Source organism: Hypanus sabinus, chromosome 9 (assembly GCF_030144855.1).
Source record: "Hypanus sabinus isolate sHypSab1 chromosome 9, sHypSab1.hap1, whole genome shotgun sequence".
Lineage (NCBI taxonomy): Eukaryota > Metazoa > Chordata > Chondrichthyes > Myliobatiformes > Dasyatidae > Hypanus > Hypanus sabinus.
In genome coordinates, this window is record NC_082714.1 from 154,649,993 (window position 1) to 154,673,427 (window position 23,435).

At 40.8% G+C, this 23,435-nt stretch overlaps 1 protein-coding gene across 11 annotated transcripts in view; it reads left to right on the forward strand.

Annotated features, from left to right (window-relative positions):
- The first annotated feature begins 3,423 nt into the window (after window positions 1-3,423).
- The window catches only part of ncoa6 (nuclear receptor coactivator 6), a 77,558-nt gene continuing 57,546 nt past the window's right edge, over window positions 3,424-23,435 (forward strand). For all 11 annotated transcript variants that reach the window (XM_059980858.1, XM_059980859.1, XM_059980860.1 and 8 more), the window contains exons 1-4: window positions 3,424-3,600; window positions 18,392-18,540; window positions 20,259-20,519; window positions 21,788-21,943. In XM_059980858.1, coding sequence (XP_059836841.1) covers window positions 20,297-20,519; window positions 21,788-21,943 — 379 coding nt within the window. In that variant the 5' untranslated portion in view covers window positions 3,424-3,600; window positions 18,392-18,540; window positions 20,259-20,296. The remainder of the gene's footprint in view (window positions 3,601-18,391; window positions 18,541-20,258; window positions 20,520-21,787; window positions 21,944-23,435) is intronic.

Consider the following 23,435-nt stretch of genomic DNA (forward strand, 5'->3'; position numbering starts at 1 on the left):
AGACTTTTGCACAAAACTGCACCTATTTTGAGATACAGACAGGCCTTTCTGGTCCTTCGAGCCATGCTGGCAGCAGCCCACCAATTCAACCCTAGGCTACTCAACGGGACAATTTACAATAACCAATTAACCGACCAACCTGTCTGTCTTTGGACTGTGGGAGGAAACCGGAGCACCCGGAGGAAACCCATGCATTCCATGGGGAGGATGTTCAAACTGCTTACAGAGGGCACCGGGACTGAACTTTGAACACCGATGCCCCGAGCTGTAACAGTGTTGTGCTAACCATTGCACTACTGTAGATGCTAAGCTCCTTCTAGCTGTATTCTTCTTGACTTATACTGAAGTAATTTAAGCTTCTTTTCTGTGTTTCACTTCATTCAATCATCTCTATTTATGCAGATTCATTAAGATTGTGAAATGATAATTTCTTTCAAATATCACTCAGTGTATTTTTAGTATTAAAAAGGCCTATGTATCAAATTCAAAGGTTTCAAAGGTACATTTAATGTCAGAGAAATGCATACGATATACATCCTGAAATACATTTTCTTCGCAACCCTCCAGGAAAACAGAGGAGTGCCCCAAAGAACGAATGACAGTTAAATGTTAGAACCCCAAAGCCCCCCCACAGCTGCCCCCTCTCACACATTAGCGGCAGCAAAGCAATAATCCCCCCTCCCCCACCAGCAAAAAAAAAAGCATTGGCACCCACCACCGAGCATTCAAGAGTGCAGCAAAGCATCAGCAAAGTCACAGACTTGCAGTACTCCAAAGAATACTCGTTCACCCAGTATTTGACATACCACAGGCTCTCTCTCTCCCTAATAAGGGTGAAAGAGGTGTTCCCATTTCACTATGGGATGTACCTACTCATCTCATTTTACTACAGATTTCAAAGTTCAAAGTAAATTTTGTTGCCAAAGTACATATATGTCACCATATACAACCCTGAGATACACCTACGAATTTAAAGTTGCTGATCTTCTCCGCCAAAGATCCTCCAATGAGAACTGGCTCATGGACTTAGGGTTTCTTTCTCCTAAAGTCTAATCAGTTCCTTGGTCTTGTTGACATTGAGTGAGAGGTTTTTGTTGAGTCATCACTCAGCCAGATTTCCAATCTCCCTCCTCTCTGTTGGTTCGTTACCACTCTTGATTTGGCCTACAATAGCGGTATCATCAGCAAACTTGAATATGGCATTAGAGCTGCCTTAGTCACCCAGTCATAAGAGTAAAACGAATAGAGCTGGGGACTAAGCACACTTTCAATTGTCCATTATGCCTTTAGCTACAGCAATCTTTTGACTTATTTGGGTAGGTAGGGTTGCAATGGCCCACTTGTAGATGTTTCTCCTTGCTCAGTGAGATGGAGGAACTGAAGCACTGTGAGCTTGGCTCCAGCACAAATAAGCCAAAACTTTTCAGAGAAAGTGATTGGGATGAATCAAAACAGTAGTGAAGTTCTCCCTTGAGCAATTGACTGCTGTGTTTCCTACATTATAATGATTGTTTCTCAGAAACACTTGGGATTAAAGCAGTTGGAGACAATCTGAAGATTGCAAACGATTTTTGAAACTATGAGTCAGAATGGGTTCAGAATGAAACAATGCTTGAGGAAACTGGCCAGCTTTTCAACTAGTTTGGCACAATTGGGACAGATGGAAAAGAAATCTTATATTGATTGAATACATGAAGTGTGTAATGCACTAATGTATTGAAAATTCAGTTTTCATTGCTTATTAGGACACAGAAAGAGGTCATTTGGCCCAGAAGCTCCCAGGAGACCTGTTCCTGGTTATAAAGATTAAAGAAAAGATTGACTTTATTAGTCACATGTACATCAAAGCATAGAGTGAAATGCGTCGCTTGTTTTTAATCAAATCAGAGAGGATTGTGCTGAGCAGCCTGTGAATGTTGCCCCACTTTCAGTGCCAGTGTAGATTAGAACTCTCTAAGTCTTTGGTGTTTGATTTATCTAGAGCTGTTTTTACTGTTAATTAGGTATTGTTTTGTTCTTAGAGATACAGCATGGTAACAGGCCCTTCTGGCCAAAAGACATCCATATGACCAAATCATCTACTAACCTGTATGTGAGTCTGGTGGTTCTGGTGTGGATGATGTGTAGCCTCCTCCCCGATGGGATTGGGACAGACAGTCTATGAGCAGGGTGGGAGAGATCTTTAGATCGGAAAGTTGTCCCGCTACAATTGTTTGCATGATTTGTGCATTTTTTTCTTTCTCTTGTGTATCGGGAATTGGTCTTTTTTTAAATGGGTTATTTTGGGCTTCTTGCTTTGTGGCTACCCTGAAGCAAATACATCTCAAGGTTGTATAATTTACACATTCTTTGATGATAAATGCACTTTGAATCTTTCTTGATGTTACTGGCCCTTTTCCAGCACCTTTCTGTATTTACGTCCTTGGTGGCGGAGGGGCTGGTGCCGACAATGCGTTGGGCAGTTTTGACTACCTGTGGTAGAGCCTTTCTGTCTGACTCAGTGCAGTTTCCATACCATGCAGCGATGCAGCTTGTTGGGATGCTCTTTGCTGCACATCTGTAGAATGACGTGAGTAGAGACCCAGCTCTCTTCAGCCTCCTCAAAAAGTAGAGGTGTTGCTGAGCTTTCCTGATTTGTGTAGAACGTTTTCTGGGACCGTGAGAAGTTGTGCAAGATGTGCTCTTCAAGGTGTTTGAAACTGCTTGCAGAGGGGTTTGAGTGGTGCGGGTTCTCCTGAAGTTGATACCCACCTCTTTTGTCTTGTTGACATTGAGGTAGAGGTTATTTGCCTGGCACGAGATCTCAAGCTCTTCCACCTCCTCTCCGCTGTCTCATCGCTGTTGGTGGTGAGCCCTACCACCATCATGTCATCAGCGAACTTGACAGTGTGATTATTCAGGTGTTTGACCATGCAGTCGTGTGACAGAGGGTAGCAATCGGCTCAGTACACACACCCAGGGGAAACACGTGTTGAGGATGATAGGGTGGGAGGAGTGGCTGTGACATCCGACTGTTGGTTAGGGAGTCCAACGCCCAGCCGCACAGTGCTGTATTTCCCTCCAGAGATGTTGCCAGACTTGCTGAGTTCCTCCAGCGATTTGCGTCCATTGCTCGAGGTTTCCAGCATCTGCAGGACCTCTTATACCTTCAGCTTATTCAGAATTATTTTGTTCTGCCTTGTTCTGCTTCAAAGTACTGTATAATGATTGGACGTGTATAAACTGTGTGAGCAAGCTGTTCACTGTATCTTGGAGCATGTGGTAATACTAAACCAATTCCAACAAGCACTGACAGAACGATGTCGGTGAAGTCTTCATTCTGGACAAACCAACAGGTGGGAGAAGTCTTTGACGTCATCGCGCATCGGGTGAACGTTGATTGGGTGAGGCCCGGGCCTATGGGAAGGCGCTTTACTGCCGCACTCCCAATGGGAGGAGGGTTGTGTGTGAGGTCGACGAGGCTGTGTTGACGGCGCCGGGGAGCGGGCCGTCCGTGTGGATCTATTCACGGTGGTTCTGTGGCTTCGCGGAAGGGTTCGGCCGCCCGCTGCACGTCGCCGGGGGATGAGAGTGGGCAGGGCGGCCGCCTGAGTCAGGCCGGTAAGTGTCCGGGCCCTGATGCGTTCCGCTAGCGACAGCGGGCCCTAGTGGGTCTCGGCCCGCCCTGCCGTGGAGTCAGCGGCAGCTAGGGGTAAGGGTAAGGGTGGGCGAGGGAAAGGACCAGGTACCCAAGGCCCCAGCCGCTGTACAAACCTCGCGGCCTTCCCTGTGCCAGACCGAGATCCCCGTCCCCGGCCTGCTTCCTCACCTGGAGGGAATTGGCGGTATAATTCTAACCCTGGATGGTGGGTCGTGAGCAAGGAGTCTTTCACTTGCATTCAATCCGCTCAAGTAGTAGGGTAAATAAACGCAAGCCCAGCGAGTTTTGCATTGTAGTTAGGGATCTATCTCCAGTTTGCAAGCAAAACCTCTCCGAACGGTTTATGATATGTCAGTCATCTGCCAAATACAGCGTTATCGTTTGTTGTGTCTTTGTCATCATGACCTTGTCGTGATTATTTTTTGAATTATAAACCTAATGCCATCCAACTCATCATTTATTGTCCAGGTATTGCTCTTTCCTGTCTATCTGTCAGATTTTTCCATCCTGCTAACTCCTGAAAAGTTGCTATTGAATTGGCTTCCATTTACCTCTTGTGTTATGTGTGCATTCAAAGTTCAAAGTAAATTTATTATCTAAGTGTGTATATCTACCATTTACTAACTAGAGATTCATTTCTTAGTAAACATTTACTGGGGAAAAAGTGAAATAGAATATAATTTATGAAAACTATATAAAGAAAGACTGACAAGTAACCAATGTGCAAAAGAAGACAAACTATGCAAATAAAAATAAACACTGAGAACATGAGCTGTAAAGAGCCCTTGAAAATGAATCAGTTCAGATTAATTGTGATTAAAGGTATTCACTCTGGTTGAGGAACCTAATGGTTGTAGGATAATAACTGTTCCTGAACCTGGTAGTGTGGGACCTTTTTGTACTTCAGTCATGAGAAGCATGTATGGCCTGGATGGTAGATGTCTTTGATAGATGTGCTTTCTTGTGGCAATGCTCCATGTGACTGTCCTCAATGGTGTGTATGGCTTTGCCTCTGGACTGGTTTTCTAAAGCCTTTTTTTCTTCCTTGGCATTGGTGTTTCCATGAATATGGATGCAGTAAGCTGTGATACTGTGAGTTGGGATGCTTGCCAAAGGTTTTAGTGACATGTAATATCTGTGCAAACTTCTAAGAAAGTATATCAGAGAAAGTTGTAGCTTCTCTGTGATGACACTTGCTGGTCCCAGGACAGAACATCTGATGTACTCATGCCAAAGAATTTAAAGCAACAGACCCCCTCCACCTCCTTTCCTTTAATGGTCACTTTAATTGACTGCTTACATGTCTTTAGGCACAAGAAAAAGATACAGAAGAGATTTTGGAGGCTGTTGTCATAACAGGAGAATTTTAATTGTGAAGCAGGATTGGTTAAAATGTTTTCTCTCCATAAGGGATACTGAAGGAATTTTGAGGCAAATAATGTAATGAGAGGCCTGGGATAGACCTATATTCCTGAATACAGCTGTTGCTATTGAGGCAGCCTAGATTTAAGATTATAAGGATTGGACAGTAGTTGTGGAAAAACACAGTATGAGTGTCTGAGTGGTGGCGGATTTAACACTCTTCCTGGTCAAGAAAGCACAACAGCGATCCACTTCCTGAGGAGATTGAGGCAAGTGAGTCCTCCCCCCCCCCCCCCCCCCCACATCAAGGGTGTCCTGACCAGCTGCATCACCATCTGGTATGGGAATTGCAAGACTTCAGAATGCCACCATAGCATAGCGGTTGGTGTGATACTATTACAGCTCATAGTGTCAGAGTTCGATTCTGACGTCGTCTATAAGGAACCCATACATCCTTCCTGTGGAATGCGTGGGTTTTTTTCTGGGTGATGTGGTTTTCTCTCTCATTCCAAAGACTACTGGCTACTAGGTTAATTGATCATTGTAAATTGCCCCTTGATTAGGCGAGAGTTAAATCTGGTTGCTGGGCAGTGTGGCTTGAAGGGCCTATTCCGCAAAGTATCTCAATAAACAAATACGTTTGTGGTAATATTACTTTGAGTTATATGTACTACGTTGTGCACCTTGGTCCAGAGGAGCATTGTTTCATTTGGTAGTACACGTGTACAGCTGAATCAGAAACAGGTTTAATATCACCGGCATATATTATATGGGATATATGATAATATGTGTGTGTGTGTGTGTATATATATAGATAGATAGATTAGATTCAGATTGTTTATTGTCATTTATAAACCACAAATACAATGCAGTTAAAAAAATGAGACAACGTTCTCCGGAATGATATCATGAAAAAGCACAAAACAGACCACACAAGAAAAACCACATAACGTTCGGTAATTCCTAATCCAAAGTCCTATATATAATTAAATAATTAGTGCGAAATTAGAAGATATAAAAGAAGTCAGAAACAAGAGAAAATCTGTAGATGCTGGAAATCCAGCTGAGGGGTTTCGGCCTGAAATGTTGACTGTACTTTTTTCCATAGATGCTACCTGGCCTGCTGAGTTCCTCCAGCATTTTGTGTGTGTTGATATAAAAGAAGCAGTGAGGTAGTGTTCATCGTTTCAATGTGCATTCAAAGATCTGATGGCAGAGAGAAAGAAGCTGTTCCTGAGTAGCTGAGTGTATGACAATAAACTGAACTTGAACTTCAGCTATGCATTTTTTTTAAAAAAAGCTTGGATGAGTATTGAAAAGCTATCAGTTATGAGCCTTTAGCCCAGTAGCTCTAATTCTTGGCTGGAGTAGGTACAATAACCTAGCCACAAAGTTCAATGATTAAAGTTGATTATTTAGTGACAGTAATACAGATGTTTACTTGTGTAAGCACCCCACTCATTTGAAATCATACATTTGTTAAAATGCAGTTTATTTTACTTCGCTACATCTTATACTTTTTTGCTGATGGCTTGAGTAGCAACAGTGAATAATTACAGCAAAAGATGACTTCATGTTTATTACAGGTAGATATGAAACGGGATCTGTTATTTTACTTTGAAGGATGCATGATTGCAGAAGTAGTTGTGTTACCGGAACAATACCTACAGAAAATTTGTTCTGGTTCTGCTTTCCATCTACACTTATTGTGAAAAGAGCCATGGTTTATTTCAGCAATCATGTTTTTGAAATGTATCAAATTTGGATACCTTGCACCCATTTCCACACTGCTTAAAATGGCACAGTTTTGGTCTTTGAGGTTTATGTTTCCCTGGACAGTTAGTTTGGAATTGGTGCAGACCTTTTATGTATGCATTGAAAAGGAGAATAAAGCCATGGCTATGAGGATCCCTGCAGTACTTGATAACCCTGTGATCTCTGTCTCGGGTGCCAACATTAGGTTGACTTTCAAGAGGATGAACTCTCTCAATTTGCAGGCCCTGGTGGAGTACCTGGTAGGGCTCTGGAAATCTGTGCCAACCAACAAGTCTGTGTGTTCAAAGACATTTTCAATCTGTTGTTGCTACAGTCAGAGTTTCCCACCTGCTTCAAAAGAGTAACAATTATACCAGTGCTCAAGAAGAGCAGGGAGAGCTGCCTATTGTCCAGTAGCACTCACATCTACAGTGATGAAGTGCATGGCTACGTTTAACTCTGCCTCATCAAGGACCTACACCACTGCAGTTTGCCTATAACCACAGTAGGTCTACGGTAGATGCATTCTCATTGACTCTTCACAAGGCTTTAGATCACCTGGACAATACAAATACCTATGGCAGGATGCTGTTTATTGATTACAGCTCAGTGATGAACACAATCATTCCTACAGGTCTGATCAAAAAGCTCCAGAACCTGGGCCTCTGAATCTCCCTTGACAACTGGATCCTCTACTTCTAAACTGTTAGCCACAATGCTGACAATCAACACTGGGCACCTCAGGGATATGAATTTAGCTCACTGTTCTACTCTCTTGACACCTGTAAGCTTGTGGCTCGTTACAACTCAAATACCATCTGTAAGCTTGCTGATGACACGACTTTTGTTGGCAGAATTTCAGATGATGAAAAGGCATACAAGAGCGAGATATATCAGCTAGTTGAGTGGTGGTGTAGCAATAACATTGCACTCAACATCATTAAAAGCAAAGAACTGAAGGGGTAAGATGAGAGAATACACAGCAGTTCATAGATAGATCAAAGTGGAAAGGACAAGCAATTTCAAGTTCCCTAGTGTCAGTATCTCTGAGGATCTAACCAGAGCCCAACATATTGACACAGCTACAATGAAGGCTTGGCAGCAGCTATATTTCATTAGGAGTTTGAGGAGATTTGGTATGAAATCAAAGATGCGTGTAAATTTCAATGGTTGTACCATGGAGAGCATGCTAACTGCTTGCATAACGTCTGTTATGGGGGGGGGGGGGGGGCTACTGTACAGGATCAAAATAAGCTGCAGAGTGTTGAAAACTTAGTCAGCTCCATCACGGCACCAGCCTTCATTGTATCCAGGACATCTTCAAGGAGCAATCCCTTAAAAAGGTGGCATTCATCATTAAGGACCCCCGTTACCCAGAACATGCCCTCTTCTCATTGCTACCTTCAGGAAAGAGGTACAGAAGCCTGAAGGCACACAACAATTCTGAAACTGGTGCTTCCCCTCTGCCGTCTGATTTCTGAATGGACATTGACTCACTACCTCACTTCTTTAAAATTTCTGTTTGCACTAATTAAAAAAATTACGATTGTGTTTTGCATTGTACTGCTGCTGCAAAGGCAATGCATTTCAGTGACATTTGCTGGTGATATTAAACCTGATTCTGATTTTGACAGCACGGGTTAAAGGGCCTATTTTGCTGAAGTGTAGTATCATGTTGGAGGAACTCAGTCTGCCAGGCAGGATCTTTGGAGGAGACCCTTCATCACTGTTATATGTTCCATGATGTGAATATTTGTTAAAATGTTTGAATTTTATAGAAGTCACAATTTGTTTTCAAAATAATTGTTTTTCACAAGATGTGATAACACCAGTAAGGCCAGTGTTTACTTCCAATCCCATGTTAAGCATGCTTGTTAAAAAAAATGCTTTGTTAACATCAATCCAGTAGTTTCCTGGTTCCTGTTGTTGATTTATTTCAACTTGCTTTACTAATTTGAATTTAATCAGCCTAGCTGCCTCACTGTGACTAATTCAGTCTCTTGATCAGAAGCGTATGCCTTCATTTATTCTTCTGGCAGCTTAACCAGGAATGCTAACTTACCGACACAGATGAGTGATCCAGGAGTTGAAATGTGTAAGAACATGCCTTTTTTGGAAATCACTTGCATTTTTATTTATTTCTGATGAAATGTTCAGCAGCCTGAAGAACCACAGTGTACACAGGTGTATTCTTTTGATTGACTGTACATGAATTAAATTCAAATTCTTCGTAAATCCTAGCTTGTTGAAGTCGTGAAATAGTTTCATTTTCACTCCCAGCCATTTCTGGCATCTCCAAGCCTGAATGTTTGAAACTGCAAAGCAATTCCGAATTGCCTCAGTGCTTATTTCTCACTAATTATCAGTGACAAAAATCACTACTTTTTGAATGCAGGCACACACAACTCAGTATTTTAAAACAGTACACTCTAAACGGCCACACAAGTACAGGCAACTGTCGCTAGTTAGAAACTGTTCTGCAACGGTGTCTTGTCCCAATTAAATGGCATAGTGGCCCCAATAAACAAAGGGAATTCCAGCTAGTTTCTTGAACTGTTTTTGCTCTTTAAAAGTTGCCCCAAATAAGTGGTTGCCCTGATTAACAGATGGGCAAATTAACCAGAATCCACTGCTTAAAAAAAATATATATAGTATAGTTTATGTATTGCACTACTGCTGAAAAACAACAAATTTCACAGCATATGTCAGTGATAATAAACATAGGTCAGAATCAGGATTAAATTTGAGTACCATCTAGACCCTTGAATATATGACATGACCTAAATATGTCAGCATTAATTCTGTAATGCTTGCTGTCAGACTGAAGTAATCAGTTTCAGCAAAGGCTTGTTTCATCTAAATTGCATGTTGCTCTTTAAGTGACAGTTGGACAGGAATTTTTTTTAATGCTTTTTGCATAGCTTTATGAGCAGAAGCAGAAAGAATTATTTTACCGAAGAAACGCTTTCTGTGTACAGTGGGCCAAGGCTCCATTTTCTTTGCAGTGCCTTATTTCTGGTGGTGAGCATCCTGCAAAATTATATTTTATGTAGCTGAGAGCAGGACAAGTATGCTAACAGACAGCTTTTATTGAATTGTGTTTTTATATTTTGGGACACATTAACTGTTCAAATTATTTGACGCATATGTAGCGCTTTCTTGTTCTTTTTTCAAAACAAATGCGTGACTGGAAGTTGTGTTTAACAGATGGGTGGCTCAGTTGCCGGGCTTTTTCTCTGCTTGTGCTTATGTGGTGAACGTTAGTGTACTTATCTTGAGTCATTGAGGGCAATAGCCTAAATTCTAGGGGGATCCCACTGCAACATTTTAGGTAGGGCAATTCTCCTTTGTCTGAAATGATAGCAATTTGCTTATGTTATTGGAACATGATATACCATTGAACTATAATGAGTAAAAGCAGATTGTCTGTTATATACAGTAAGTATTTAGCTATATGTCCCTGCATAATTTCTGACAAGATTAACAAGATTTTGTTGTCCATTCACCTGGTCAAAATGAGCATCTTTAGTCCCTTGTTTCTGGGAATGAGATTTGGTGGATGAGGAAAGAATCTGGGTACATTAGGCCTTACCGTATCCTTAAATCTAGTTAAAATTTGCAAGATACGGTGTTGTGGCAGAAATGTCACCGGTCCCGATGAAGCGTCATGGTCCAAAATGTCGACTGTTTACTCTCCGTGGATTCTGCTCAGCTTGCTGAGTTCCTCCAGCATTTTGTGTGAGAGAATGATCAAGGTAGACATCTTAAAAATTCTAGATGTGAAAATTAGAGATCGGTTGGCCATAGTTTCTAAGTCATTCTAGACTCGAAGTGTTAATTTTTTGGACTGCAGGGATATAACTGTCAGAAACACAAGAGGTTTTGTAGGTGCTGGAAATCCAGAGAAACACACAAAATGCAGAAGGAACTCAACAGGTTAGACAGCATCTATGGAGAGGAATAAATAATAGAGGTTTTGGGCCGAGACTCTTCATCAGTCCTGAAGAAGGGTGTCAGTCCTCTCCATTGATACTGCCTGACCTGAGTTCCTCCAGCATTTATAAGCAACACATATGTCAGTCTCTTAAGCAGTATAGGAGGCCACTGCAGTTGCTTTACTGCAAGTAGTGTTGAAACACTTGTACAGGAAGAATATAGCTAATCTATGGATGGATGGAATGGTAAAAATGTGTTATAGTGGTTATTCCAAGTTAAATGGACTGTGTGTTAGCAGTGATGTACTCAGTGGTGAATAATGAGTCACTTTGAAATCAAAGATGAGGAATGACTAAGTTACAATCTTTTGCCAATTAATATTAATTAAACTCTGAGAATAATGATTTAAAGAAGAAAAATCTTATTATAATCCAAATTCAGAATCTTGTATGTTGATTTGTTTACTGTTAGAAAAATATCAGTTGGATTACAGGTAGAACGCAAAGGGTAGCAGTGAATGGGTGTTTATCGGACTGGCTGGAGGTGACTAGTGGGGTACCACAGGGCTCTGTATTGGGACCACAGCTATTTACTATTTATGTCAACGATTTAGATGAGGGCATTGAAAACTATATCAGCAAGTTTGCTGACGATACTAAACTGGGTGGCAGTGTGACATGTGAAGAGGACGTTAGGAGAATACAGGGAGACTTGGATAGGCTGGGTGAGTGGGCAGATACTTGGCAGATGTCATTCAATGTGAATAAATGTGAAGTTATCCACTTTGGAAGCAGGAACAAAAGGGCAGAGTATTGTCTGACCGGTGTAGAGTTAGGTAAGGGAGAAATGCAAAGAGACCTAGGAGTCCTAGTTCATCAGTCAATGAAGGTGAATGAGCAAGTGCAACACAGGCAGTGAAGAGGGCAAATGGAATGTTGGCCTTTATTACAAGGGGAATTGAGTACAAGAGCAAGGGTGTCCTTTTGCATTTGTACAGGGCCCTGGTGAGACCACACCTGGAATATTGTGTACAGTTTTGGTCTCCAGGTTTAAGGAAGGACATTCTGGCAATTGAGGAAGTGCAGCGTAGATTCACTAGGTTGATTCCTGGGATGGCAGGGCTGTCTTACACAGAGAGATTGGAGAGATTGGGCTTGTACACACTGGAATTGAGGAGATTGAGAGGGGATCTGATTGAAACGTTTAAGATAATTAAAGGATTTGATAGGATTGAGGCAGGAAATATGTTCCAGATGTTGGGAGAGTCCAGTACTAGAGGGCATGGATTGAGAATAAGAGGTCAGTTATTTAAAACAGAGTTGAGGAAGAACTTCTTCTCCCAGAGAGTTGTGGAGGTGTGGAATGCACTGCCTCGGAAGATGGTGGAGGCCAATTCTCTGGATGCTTTCAAGAAGGAGCTAGATAGATATCTGATGGATAGGGGAATCAAGGGATATGGGGACAAGGCAGGGACTGGGTATTGATAGTGAATGATCAGCCATGATCTCAGAATGGCGGTGCAGACTCAAGGGGCCGAATGGTCTACTTCTGCACCTATTGTCTATTGTCTATAGTCTGATTGGAGTTATCAAAGGGAAGCAGTGTTTGACTAACCTACTGGAGTTTTTTTTTTGGATCCAATAGCGAGAGTACAGAAAAAAGAATCAGTGGTATATTTTTGGCAGATTTCTACTCGATTCCTATTAAATAGGTTAAAGTCCATGTGTGATTGGGGTAATCTGTTTATAATTTGGTTGCCAGGAATGGTGGCAGGTGATGACTATTGGAGTTTAGGTCCTAGTTAATTGACAACCACCTCATAATAGGTTATGAGGAGGATAAAAATGAAATTCCAACAGTCTTGAAAATTTGAGTGAAGTCACTGAAACTTTGCTACTAAGTCTAAGAAAGCTGAGTATATTGATTTATCTTCTGTGAATATTTTAACATGCAAGCAAATGTTGGTGCCATGATGTGCAGTGGTTAGTGCAAAGCTGTTACAACTCAGGGCGTTCTAGAGTTCAGAGTTCAATTCTGGCAGTGGTCTATGAGGAGTCTCTGTACATCCTTCCTGTAGAATGTGTGTGTTTTCTCTGGATTCTCTGGTTTCATTCCATAGTCCAAAGATGTACTGGAGGGTAATTGGTCATTGTAAATTGTCCCATGATTAGGTTATGGTTAATTAGGGTTGTGTGGTTGGGGCAGTGTGGCACAAAGGGCCTTCTCCACGCTGAATCACTAAATAAATTCGCTGCTGCTTCGGCCACTTCCCAGCGCACTCAAACTGGCTCACAAGGTGGCGCGCGCCGCCATTGAAGCCGGTCCCAAAGAGGGCACCAAGCCTGCTTCACCAGCAAGGGGAAAAGCCCGCGTGCAGGACGGGACTGTGAATACGCGCCTGGAGAGGGCGGGAACAGGAAGGCTTTAAAGCGAGGCCGCAAAGTTTGAATAAACCTCTTTGCAACTGCAGCTCACTGACTACGTGTCGTTATTTTAGTGCTGCGTGTAGCACACCGCTACAATTGGTGACCCCGATGGCCCAAATGATATTTGGACCGGAGATGAACGACGCCACATCTGTTCATGCAGTTTCGTTAAAACTGCCAAACTTCTGGACGCAGCGACCTCACCTATGGTTCCAGCAAGCAGAAGCCCAATTCCACATTCGGCAGATAACCTCGGAGGCCACACGTTACTACTACGTGGTGAGCTCCCTCGACCAGTAGACAGCCGCCCAGGTTGAGGAGTTCATACAGTTGCCCCCAGAGGACGGCGAATACACAGAAACACATGGTGAACTCCAATTCGAGTTAGAAGGTCTAATAATATTATTCTCTAACATATATTTAATTTCTTTCTCAGCAAGTTCACATTTTTCTATGTTCATCCTATATGAATGTTGTTTAATAGGTTTGGCACCTCCAACATCTACATCATGTGAAGCTATAGTAGTCCTCGGAACATCTGGAAACAACTCCTTATATTTAAAAATTAATTCCTTCATCTGTTGTTTCTGCTCTAGCTGTAAATGTGCTAATTTCTCATCAATATTTTCCAGAATGGTTGAATTTGGTAACCTAAAAGAAACAATGTTGGATTTAGAATGAAAGTCAGATGGATCATCTATCATGTTCCTAGTTAAATCAAACTCATTCTCACTAACCACAACAGTCACAGTATCAGATTGTTTCTCAAAATATGGTTTTATCATATTTATATGGCAAAGTTGTGTTGACCTTCTACGATCTGGAGTTTTTTATCACATAATCCACATCATTGATTTTAGACACAATTTCATAAGGACCATGAAATCTAGCTTGTAAAGGATTTGACTGCACTGGGAAAAGAACCAGCACCTTATCTCCAGGCTTAAACATCCTCATCCTAGCTTCTTTATCATACCAAATTTTCATTTTCTCCTGAGCCAACTTTAATTTTTCCTTGGCTAAGCTACAAGCTTTATGTAACCTGTCCTTAAATTTCAAAACATAGTCCAACAAATTAGTGTGTACTTCCTTACTAATCCACTGTTCTTTCAATAAAGCTAAAGGTCCTCTAACTCTATGCCCAAACACAAGTTCAAATGGACTAAAACCTAAAGATTCCTGTACCAATTCCCTTACTGCAAATAAAAGTAAGTTTATACCCTCATCCCAGTCACTTTCATTTTCCACACAATATGTCCTAATCATATTCCTGAGGGTAAAATGAAACCTCACCAAGGCACCTTGCGACTCTGGATGGTATGCAGACAAAGTGATTTGCTTAGCTCCCAATTTAAAAACTATCTGTTGAAACAATCCAGACATAAAATTACTGCCTTGATCAGTTTGTATCTCCTTAGGTATTCCAAAATAAGTAAAGAATTTTATAAGGGCCTTTGTCACAGTTTTAGCTTTTATATTCCTAAGTGGTACTGCCTCTGGAAACCTAGACGAAGTACACATGATAGTCAACAAATACTGATAACCAGTTTTTGTCTTTGGTAATGGACCAACACAATCTACAATAACTTTAGAAAATGGTTCACCAAATGCTGGAATAGGTTGTAATGGAGCCACTGGTGTAACTTGATTTGGTTTACCCACAATTTGACAAGTATGGCATGTTTTACAAAACATGGCCACATCGTTTCTTGGACCAGGCCAGTAAAAATGTTTTAAAATCTTGTCCACAGTTTTCCTTACCCCTTGATGTCCACCTAAAGGTACACTATGAGCTAAAGTCAAAATCTCATTTCGATAAACTTTCGGGACAACTACCTGGTAAACAACATTCCAATCCTCACTTGCAGGAATTGTAGGCGATCTCCACTTCTTCATCAACACTCCTTTTTCCAAGTAATACCCTACTGGCATCTTCTGAATTTCACTACTTAGTAAAGCTTGTTCTCTTAATTTTATAATCTCAGAGTCTCTATTCTGCTCTGCTATCATCTCCTTCTGAGACAGAGATAAATCTTCATAGTCAGACTTCCTCCAAGAATCTTGTTCAAACAACGAAGATAAGTAAGTCTCTGACACATCCTCAAAACTCTAATCCTGAGTTGAACAGTCATGAGTAACAACCTCATTCTGTGCATCAATCTTTTTAGCCATAGCTCTAGTCACAACACAGGAAGAATCTGTGTTAGAATTCAACTCTGGTTCTTCTGACTCCATTGTCAAATGCACTTCAGGAAAAACTTTTCCACCTGCCAAGTCATTACCTAACAATAAAGAAATACCCTTCACAGGTAAGCTATGCTGTAATCTACTTCCAACAAATCCTGTAACTAACCCTGATTTTAAATTTACTTTATGTAAATGTACAGGCATAAAATCACTCCCAACACCTCTTATGTAATTTACCTCACCAGTATCAGACTCTTCATTAAACTTCAACACACTGTCTAACATCAGTGATTGAGAAGCTCCAGTATCCCTAAGGATTTTTATTGGCACCAGAGTAGATCCTTCTTTCAAAGATACAAACCCTTCAGTTATAAAATGATCATATCCCTTTTTAACTTGGTTAGACTCTAACAAAACCTCATTTGTGTTTATCAAACCCTGTAATTTTACAGGTGCTTCAGTATATTGCACACAAGCATCTGGAACTGCTTCCTTCTCTTTCTTTTTCAATCTGAAACAGTTAGCTATTACATGGCCAGGCTCCCTACAATAGTTACAAATAAGACCAAACTGTCTTTCCTTCACAGGTTTTCCTTCCTCCTTACCTTTCTCATTAACTTCTGATTTAATTTCTGATTTACCTTGTTATTTACCATGTTATTTTTGCTCTTAAAAATTCTGCCCTGAGGAAATTTATTCTTATGGATTAAAACATACTCATCAGCTAATCTAGCACAGTCCTGCAATTTATCAGTATCCCTCTCATTTAAGTAGTTCCTTACTTCAACAGGAATGCTTCTTTTAAATTCCTCCATTAAAATCAGCTCTCTCAATGAATGTATCATTGTCCCCATTTACATTTTTAGAAGAAACCCATCTCTCAAAACACACAGCTTTATCATAGGCAAATTCCACATAAGTTTTATCCACAGACTTTTTCAAACTTCTGAATCTTTCCCTATAAGCTTCTGGGACTAATTCGTATGCTTTTAGGAGATGCATTTTAACAATATCATAATCAAGTGCTTGCGCAGCAGTTAAAGCTGTGTAAACTTGTTGTGCTTTACCTTTAATTACACTCTGTAACAACACTGATCATTTATCTCTCGGCCACTCTGACATCCAAACAATAGTTTCAAAATGTTGAAAATATCTTTCCACTTCTGTTTCACTAAATGGAGGGACCAATTTAATTTCTTGACTAGCAACAAACGGTTTTCTAGAACCAGAAGACTGATTCCCAGACCTTAATTCCTCCATTGCATATTCAAATTCTCTCTGTTTTTGTTCAGCCTCCAATTTACAATGCTCCAACATCATTTGTTCAATTTGCAACTGCATCTCCAGATTACTTATTGGAAACGACTCTAAAACCGAATCATCAAAAACACCCGAATCCACATAGTGTGACGCAATTCTCCTCTGTATCACAGCCTTTGATGTAGTCGTCAAAATACCTTTAAGTTGCAACTTACTAGCTATCTCAGACACCTTAGTCTTTTTCGCCTTCGCCAACAACTGCGCATCTGGCGAAACCAGAAACTCATAAATATTCATTGTTGCCGAATACCACTCCCAAGCCAATCAAACAAAAGAATCGAGTATTCCCGTTTTCCAAAACACCGATGCAAAAGTTAGCAAGCATTTAATCTCAAACGATCCAATCCCAGACGAGCCCCCACATTTACGTTACGTATTCAGGCAACAATAAATATGAGTTCGGCAAGGGATTTTATAACAAACAACACTTTTATTAAACACTGAAAACAAACCCCCCCCTCCCCCCAAAAGTAAACAAACACTAATGTAACCGGAAACAGCTGCTGTGCGGCAGTTCTTAAAGCGATGCAGCTCAAACAGTTCTTAAAAGTAGTATTGCCAAAAGTTCAGAAATGCTCACAGTCCATTTAAGGGAGAGACTTTTTAAGAAGATTTAAATTCTCTTTCACGTCGTTTTGCTTCGATCCCCGACGTCGAACTTTTCCCACGAAGACTTTACGAAACGAAACGGCTTAAAGGCACTGACCTTTCCTTCATCACACTGTCCTTAATCTTCTGCTATCCCGCAGAGATTAACATGAGAACAGTCAACGAATTCCTTCCGAATAAGGATTAAATAAGGTTGAACCCGTTTCACCGTCGAAATAGATTCTCCTCGAGCTTTAACTACCGAACTCCAATCTTCACTCTCCACTGATTTCTCAGCTAGCAGTGTTGTAAAGAAACTGCTGCCAATGACCTTTTAAACTTTAGGCATTAGATAAAACTTCATCTTTCAACTAAACTGCATCATCACGCAGCGGCATGAAATCAACATGGCAGATCCAGCCATGAACTGCCCCACCCCCCCTCACAGGATGGGGTCTTCCTTTTATAACCTGTAAAAAAAAACCTGTCACATGATCTCTACTGGTGGGAAAATGACGTCACTCCACCATCACAAGACCATTACCTCAAGTCCAGTATAGCTTCAACCCCAGTCACATGACAAGGGTGCCACTGTCATGTGTCACGAATACGTAACAGTACACAACAAAGGCAAGCAACTAATATGCAAAAGACAATAAAAAAGCAACAAAACAATAAATAAATAAGCAATAAGTAGCAAGACCATGAGTTGTAGGGTCCTTGAAAGTGAGTGTATAGATTGCCGAATCAGTTCAGTGTTCGGGTGAGTGAAGTTATTCCTCTGGTTCAAGACACTGATGGTTGAGGGGAAATAATGGTTTATGAATCTGATGGTGTGGGACTTAAGGACTGACTTTTTCCATTAGTTAGTCTGGTAATGTTCTACTTTGGGAATTCACTTTTTTAAATGTGGGATTGGCACAGTATTTTGATTTGTACGTTTTCATCACTTAATTTTAAGTCCAAGGGCAAAAATATACACGCTGAGATAAGAAGTGCTGTGGTTGGAAGTAATTTCTGTTTCTTTATATTCAAAAATGCTCAGGAGTCATTTGAAGGACTAACTTTAGGTGCATCACTCTGTACCTGTCATTGACAACTTTTGGGATCCTGAAAATTTTGATCACTGCTGGTCCAACTTTTCATCATTTGGAATATGTTGTTTTATCTTTTTTAGATCTTCACATTTCCCTGCATTGACATACATTTGCCGGTTTTGCACACTCAATTTTCATCTCCTTGAAATCTAATGCGACCTTGCCTGTGTCATCTGCAAACTTGGATATGTGGCCTTCTATCCTGTCATCTAAATGATTTATAAATATGGTAAGTTGTTACAGCCATAATATCTATAAAACCTCACAATTCACTTCCTACCCCCCATCCGTAATCAGACTCTGTCAATAATTTATCTTCAGTCAATAAATTGTACTGTGGTCTAATTGATTAATGTGATTTTGCTCTGTATTTGGACTTGGACTTTGCTAAATGTATAATGAGTTGGATCATGCTAGTTTTTAGCCACCAGTTCTGTAGGGAACCACCAGGTAGCTGTAGTGCATCTCAGTCCTGTCCAAAATGTCTACATCCTAATACTGCTCTATAGCATGCTATAAGTATAGTTGTACACTCAGTTGCCACTTTATTAGGTACAAGGGGTACATAATAAAGTGGCCAGTGACTCTGTAATCTTGGCCCTCTGCTGCTGTAGCCCATCCACCTCAACGTTCAACGTTTTGTGTGTTCAGAGATGCTCTTCTCCACACCACTTTGTAACATGTTACTTGAGTTACTGTGACCTTCTTATCAGCTTGAACCAGTCCGGCCATTCTCCTCTGACCTCTCTCATTAACAAAGCGTTTGCATTCACAAAACTGCAGTTGACCAGATGGTTTTTGTTTCCTCACATCATTCTCTGTAAACTCTAGAGATTGTTGTGTGTGAAGATCCCAGGAGATCAGCATTTTCTGAGATACTCAAACCACCCTGTTTGGCACCAACAATCATTCCATGGTTTAAGTAATTTCTTCCCTCGATGCGATGTTTGGTCTGAACATCTAAACTCTTGACCATGTCTGCATGCTTTTATGCATAGAGTTGCTGCCACATGATTGATTAGATATTTGATAGGTGTACAGGTGTATCTCATAAAATGCCTGATCGCCTCTTCACTGCTGGAATTGTAACCTGAGTTCAGCATTCATTCCTGGGTTGTACTGAGGTGAGCAGCAGAATTAATTTTGTTTCTGGCCACACAGCTTTAGCTGGGTCTAGCTGGTGGAGCAAACACTACCTAATTCATTTGAACCAGGTCACCAATTTTTGTTAAAAAGGGGAGGTGTTTTTAATTGAAGTTTTTAATAACACCTGGAGTATAGTGGTGGCCAGAAGTCCCAAGTGTAGACCTCAGAATATTGCTTGGACCTCCAGAGCAATGGGAGCAGTGTGGTTCTGAGGATCCAGCAAGATGTGGGTGAGATAGTGGTCAAATATGATATTGTGTAATTAAATGTAGAGTTGAAATTCAAGTAGAGATGTTTAAAGAATATTGTAATTGTTTTAAAATTATTATTGTAATATTTGGTTGATAACCCTGATATGAGTGACATTAATACTTAAATATTCTGAATAACAATGTCAGAAAAATTATTTTGAAAAGGATTTGATGCCCTTGGGCAGCTGTGATGATTGCTCAATGTATCTTCAAACTTCCTATTTTAGACGAGAAAATCTGCAGATGCTGGAAATCCAAGCAACACACAAAATGCTGGAGGAACTCAGCAGGCCAAGCAACATCTATGGAAAAGAATTCAGTCCATATTTCAGGCTGAGACCTTTCATCAGGACTCAGACCCTTCCTGCTGAAGGGTCTCAGCCCGAAACGTCGACTGTACTCTTTTCAATAGATGCTGACTGGCCTGCTGAGTTCCTCCAGCATTGTGTGTGTTGCTCTATTTTAGGATTGTCCTAACATGTGAGCCATATGAATTTGAACTACCCCTAAGGTGTTTATTGTGCATTAACTGTTCTAATTTTGTCAACAGCTTCTATGGCTCACCATCTGGCCTCAGTCTGAAACAAAATGGATTCAGATGACCTACCTAATGTAGAAGACATGTTTGGCTCCATGTGGTCTACACCCACTGAGGAAATGAACCTGGAGCCAGATAAAGGTCAGCTGGATCTGGAAGTCGGGGAGGATGACTTCACAGTACGGATCGCTTTCAAGGGGAACATGAAGGATGTTGACTTTGCAAATAAACTAGATCTGATCATTAATAACATGCCATGCCTTCTGAAAATGGGTAAGAATTCCATCCAAGAAATGCTTTCCATCCAAAAATGTCGCCTTTCTTTCAGATCAAAATAGCTGATTTTCGCTGTTATTTGTGTAAGAGAATAACATTAACCAACATCACCTAATTTCTGTAAAGTTAATTTCTATGCAATGTTTATCATCTCTAATGGTGGCAGTCATTTTTCACGCGATGATAAGACAAACCGGAATTAAGCCATTTGGCCCTTTGAATCTGCTCCTTCATTCAGTCTTGGCTCAAGTACTTTCTCTCTCAACACCATTCTCCTACCTTCTCCGAATAACCTTTGATGACCTTCCTAACTAAGAACATATCAACCTCTGCTTTAAATATGCCCAATGATTTGGCTTCCAAGAGAAGTTTTAATCAATATGTATTCTGAAATAATTCCTTGTGGGAGCAACAGATGGGGCTTCTTTAACTCTTCATGTTCCTGTTGGTTTTTTGAAAATTTTCTATTGTGAGGCCTGGCAGATGGGTCTCATGAGCTGTGGTTGGCAGCTCATCCAGGAGAAGAGAAATGATCTCAAACCTCCACCGCCTAGCAGCTATACCCATTCATGGGAAAGACTTTGGGAGTAAACCCAGAGGAATAATCTGGAGCTAGTATCCCTAGGGAAACCTTTAGCAGCTTCTAGAGTAGTTTACGTGGTTGGCACATCATCGTAGGCTAGAGGGCCTGTGAAGTGCTGTTAATTTTCTATGTTCAAAGGCAGGCCTGTGTTGAGTTCAATGTTGAGTAGCAACTCCACTGGCGCCAAACTATCAGACTTTGCCATTCCTTTGGATTCATCAGCTGCACGAAGGGGGCAAGCCTGCTATGTGGACAACTTCTTGTTCTCCATATTGTACTGCCCTAGCTTGAGTTCTGGCTTGAGACAGCTAGATGCAACAGCCATGGTCAACCTCAACCAACAGAGGGCCTGTCTAGTGTGAAACTCCTAAGTTACTGGCTTTTATAAAGCTGCTCTTTCCTGGAACTCCAGGAATATGTGACTTGCATTATCTTGATTTCAGCAAAAATCTGACAAGCAGTTTCTTAACATAACAGTCCATGAAATCCCTAATGTATCTCTATAGAACACAGTTGGAAGATACTATGACATGAGAGATTATACCATTGTGGCATAATAATATAACACTTAATTTATAAACCGCAAGAAGTTAGTAAATATGTAATTTGAAAGCAACCCTTTTGTAGAAAATCAGTTAAAAATCATTACATGCCATGAAATGTTTTCTAACTTCTCTACTAGATTCAAAGAAACTGAAGTTTAAGAAAGTGGAGCCATGGAATAGCGTTCGTGTGACATTTAATATTCCCCGAGAAGCTGCAGAGCGGTTACGACTGTTGGCACAGAACAATAACCAGCAGCTGCGTGACTTGGGCATTCTCTCTGTTCAGATTGAAGGTATGCTATCCCTTCTACCTTGTGGGAGGAGTGGGTATTGTAGCTTTGTTAAGACATTCATGAGCATGCTACAATTATGGATGGAAAGTGAAAGTTGTTCAAAGTAAGTTTATTAACAAAGTATGTGCATGTCACCGTGAGATTTATTTTCTTGCGGACATTCACAGTAGGACAATGAAATACAATAGGGTCAATGAAAAACTCCACGCAAAGACAGACCAGCAACCAATGTGCAAAAGAAGACAATCTGTGTAAGTACTAAAAAAGGACAAATAATAAATAGTGAATAACACTGAGAAAATGAGTTGTAGAGTCCTTTAAAATCAGTCTGTAGGTTGTGGAATCAGTTCAGTGTTGAGGTGAGTGAAGACTGTTTCAGGAGCCTGCTGGTTGAAGGGTCTTGGTAGTTCCTTCCCAATGGCAGGAGTGAGAAGAGAGCATAGTCTAGATAGTGGTTGGGGGGGGAATCCTTTGTTCTGTTCTGTGCATGCACTAGTGCACAAACAGAATCTAAAGACTAATAGTTTAAAGTTGTTTAAAAAGGGTTCTAAGAGTAAACTAGCTATTATCAGCCTGTAAGTTTGGCATCAGTGGTGGATGTCAATGGAAAGTCTTCTTAGAGATGGTATATATAATTATCTGGATAGATGGTCTGATTAGGAACAGTCAGCATGGTTTTGTGTGTGGAAGGTCATGTTTGACAAATCTTATTGAATTTTTTGAAGGGGTTACTAGGAAAGTTGACGAAGGTAAAGCAGTGGATCTTATCTATATGGACTTCAGTAAGGCCTTTGACAAGGTTCTGCACGGAAGGTTAATTAGGAAGGTTCAATCGTTAGGTATTAATATTGAAGTAGTAAAATGGATTCAACAGTGGCTGGATGGGAGATGCCAGAGAGTAGTGGTGGATAACTGTTTGTCAGGTTGGAGGCCGGTGACTAGTGGTGTGCCTCAGGGATCTGTACTGGGTGCAGTGTTTGTCATATACATTAATGATCTGGATGATGGGGAGGTAAATTGGATTAGTAAGTATGCAGATGATACTAAGGTAGGTGGTGTTGTGGATAAAGAAGTAGGTTTTCAAAGCTTGCAGAGAGATTTAGGCCAGTTAGAAGAGTGGGCTGAAAGATAGCAGATGGAGTTTAATGCTGATAAGTGTGAGGTGCTACATTTTGGTAGGACTAATCAAAAATAGGACATACATGGTAAATAGTAGGCATTGAGGAATGCAGTAGAACAGAGTGACCTAGGAATAATGGTGCATAGTTCCCTGAAGATGGAATCTCGTGGATAGGGTGGTGAAGGAAGCTTTTGGTATGCTGACCTTTATAAATCAGAGCATTGAGTATAGGAGTTGAGATGTTATGTTAAAATTGTACAAGGCATTAGTGAGGCCAAATTTGGAGTATTGTGTATAGTTCTAGTCACCAAACTATAGGAAGGATGTCAACAAAATAGAGTACGGAGGAGATTTACTAGAACGTTACCTGGG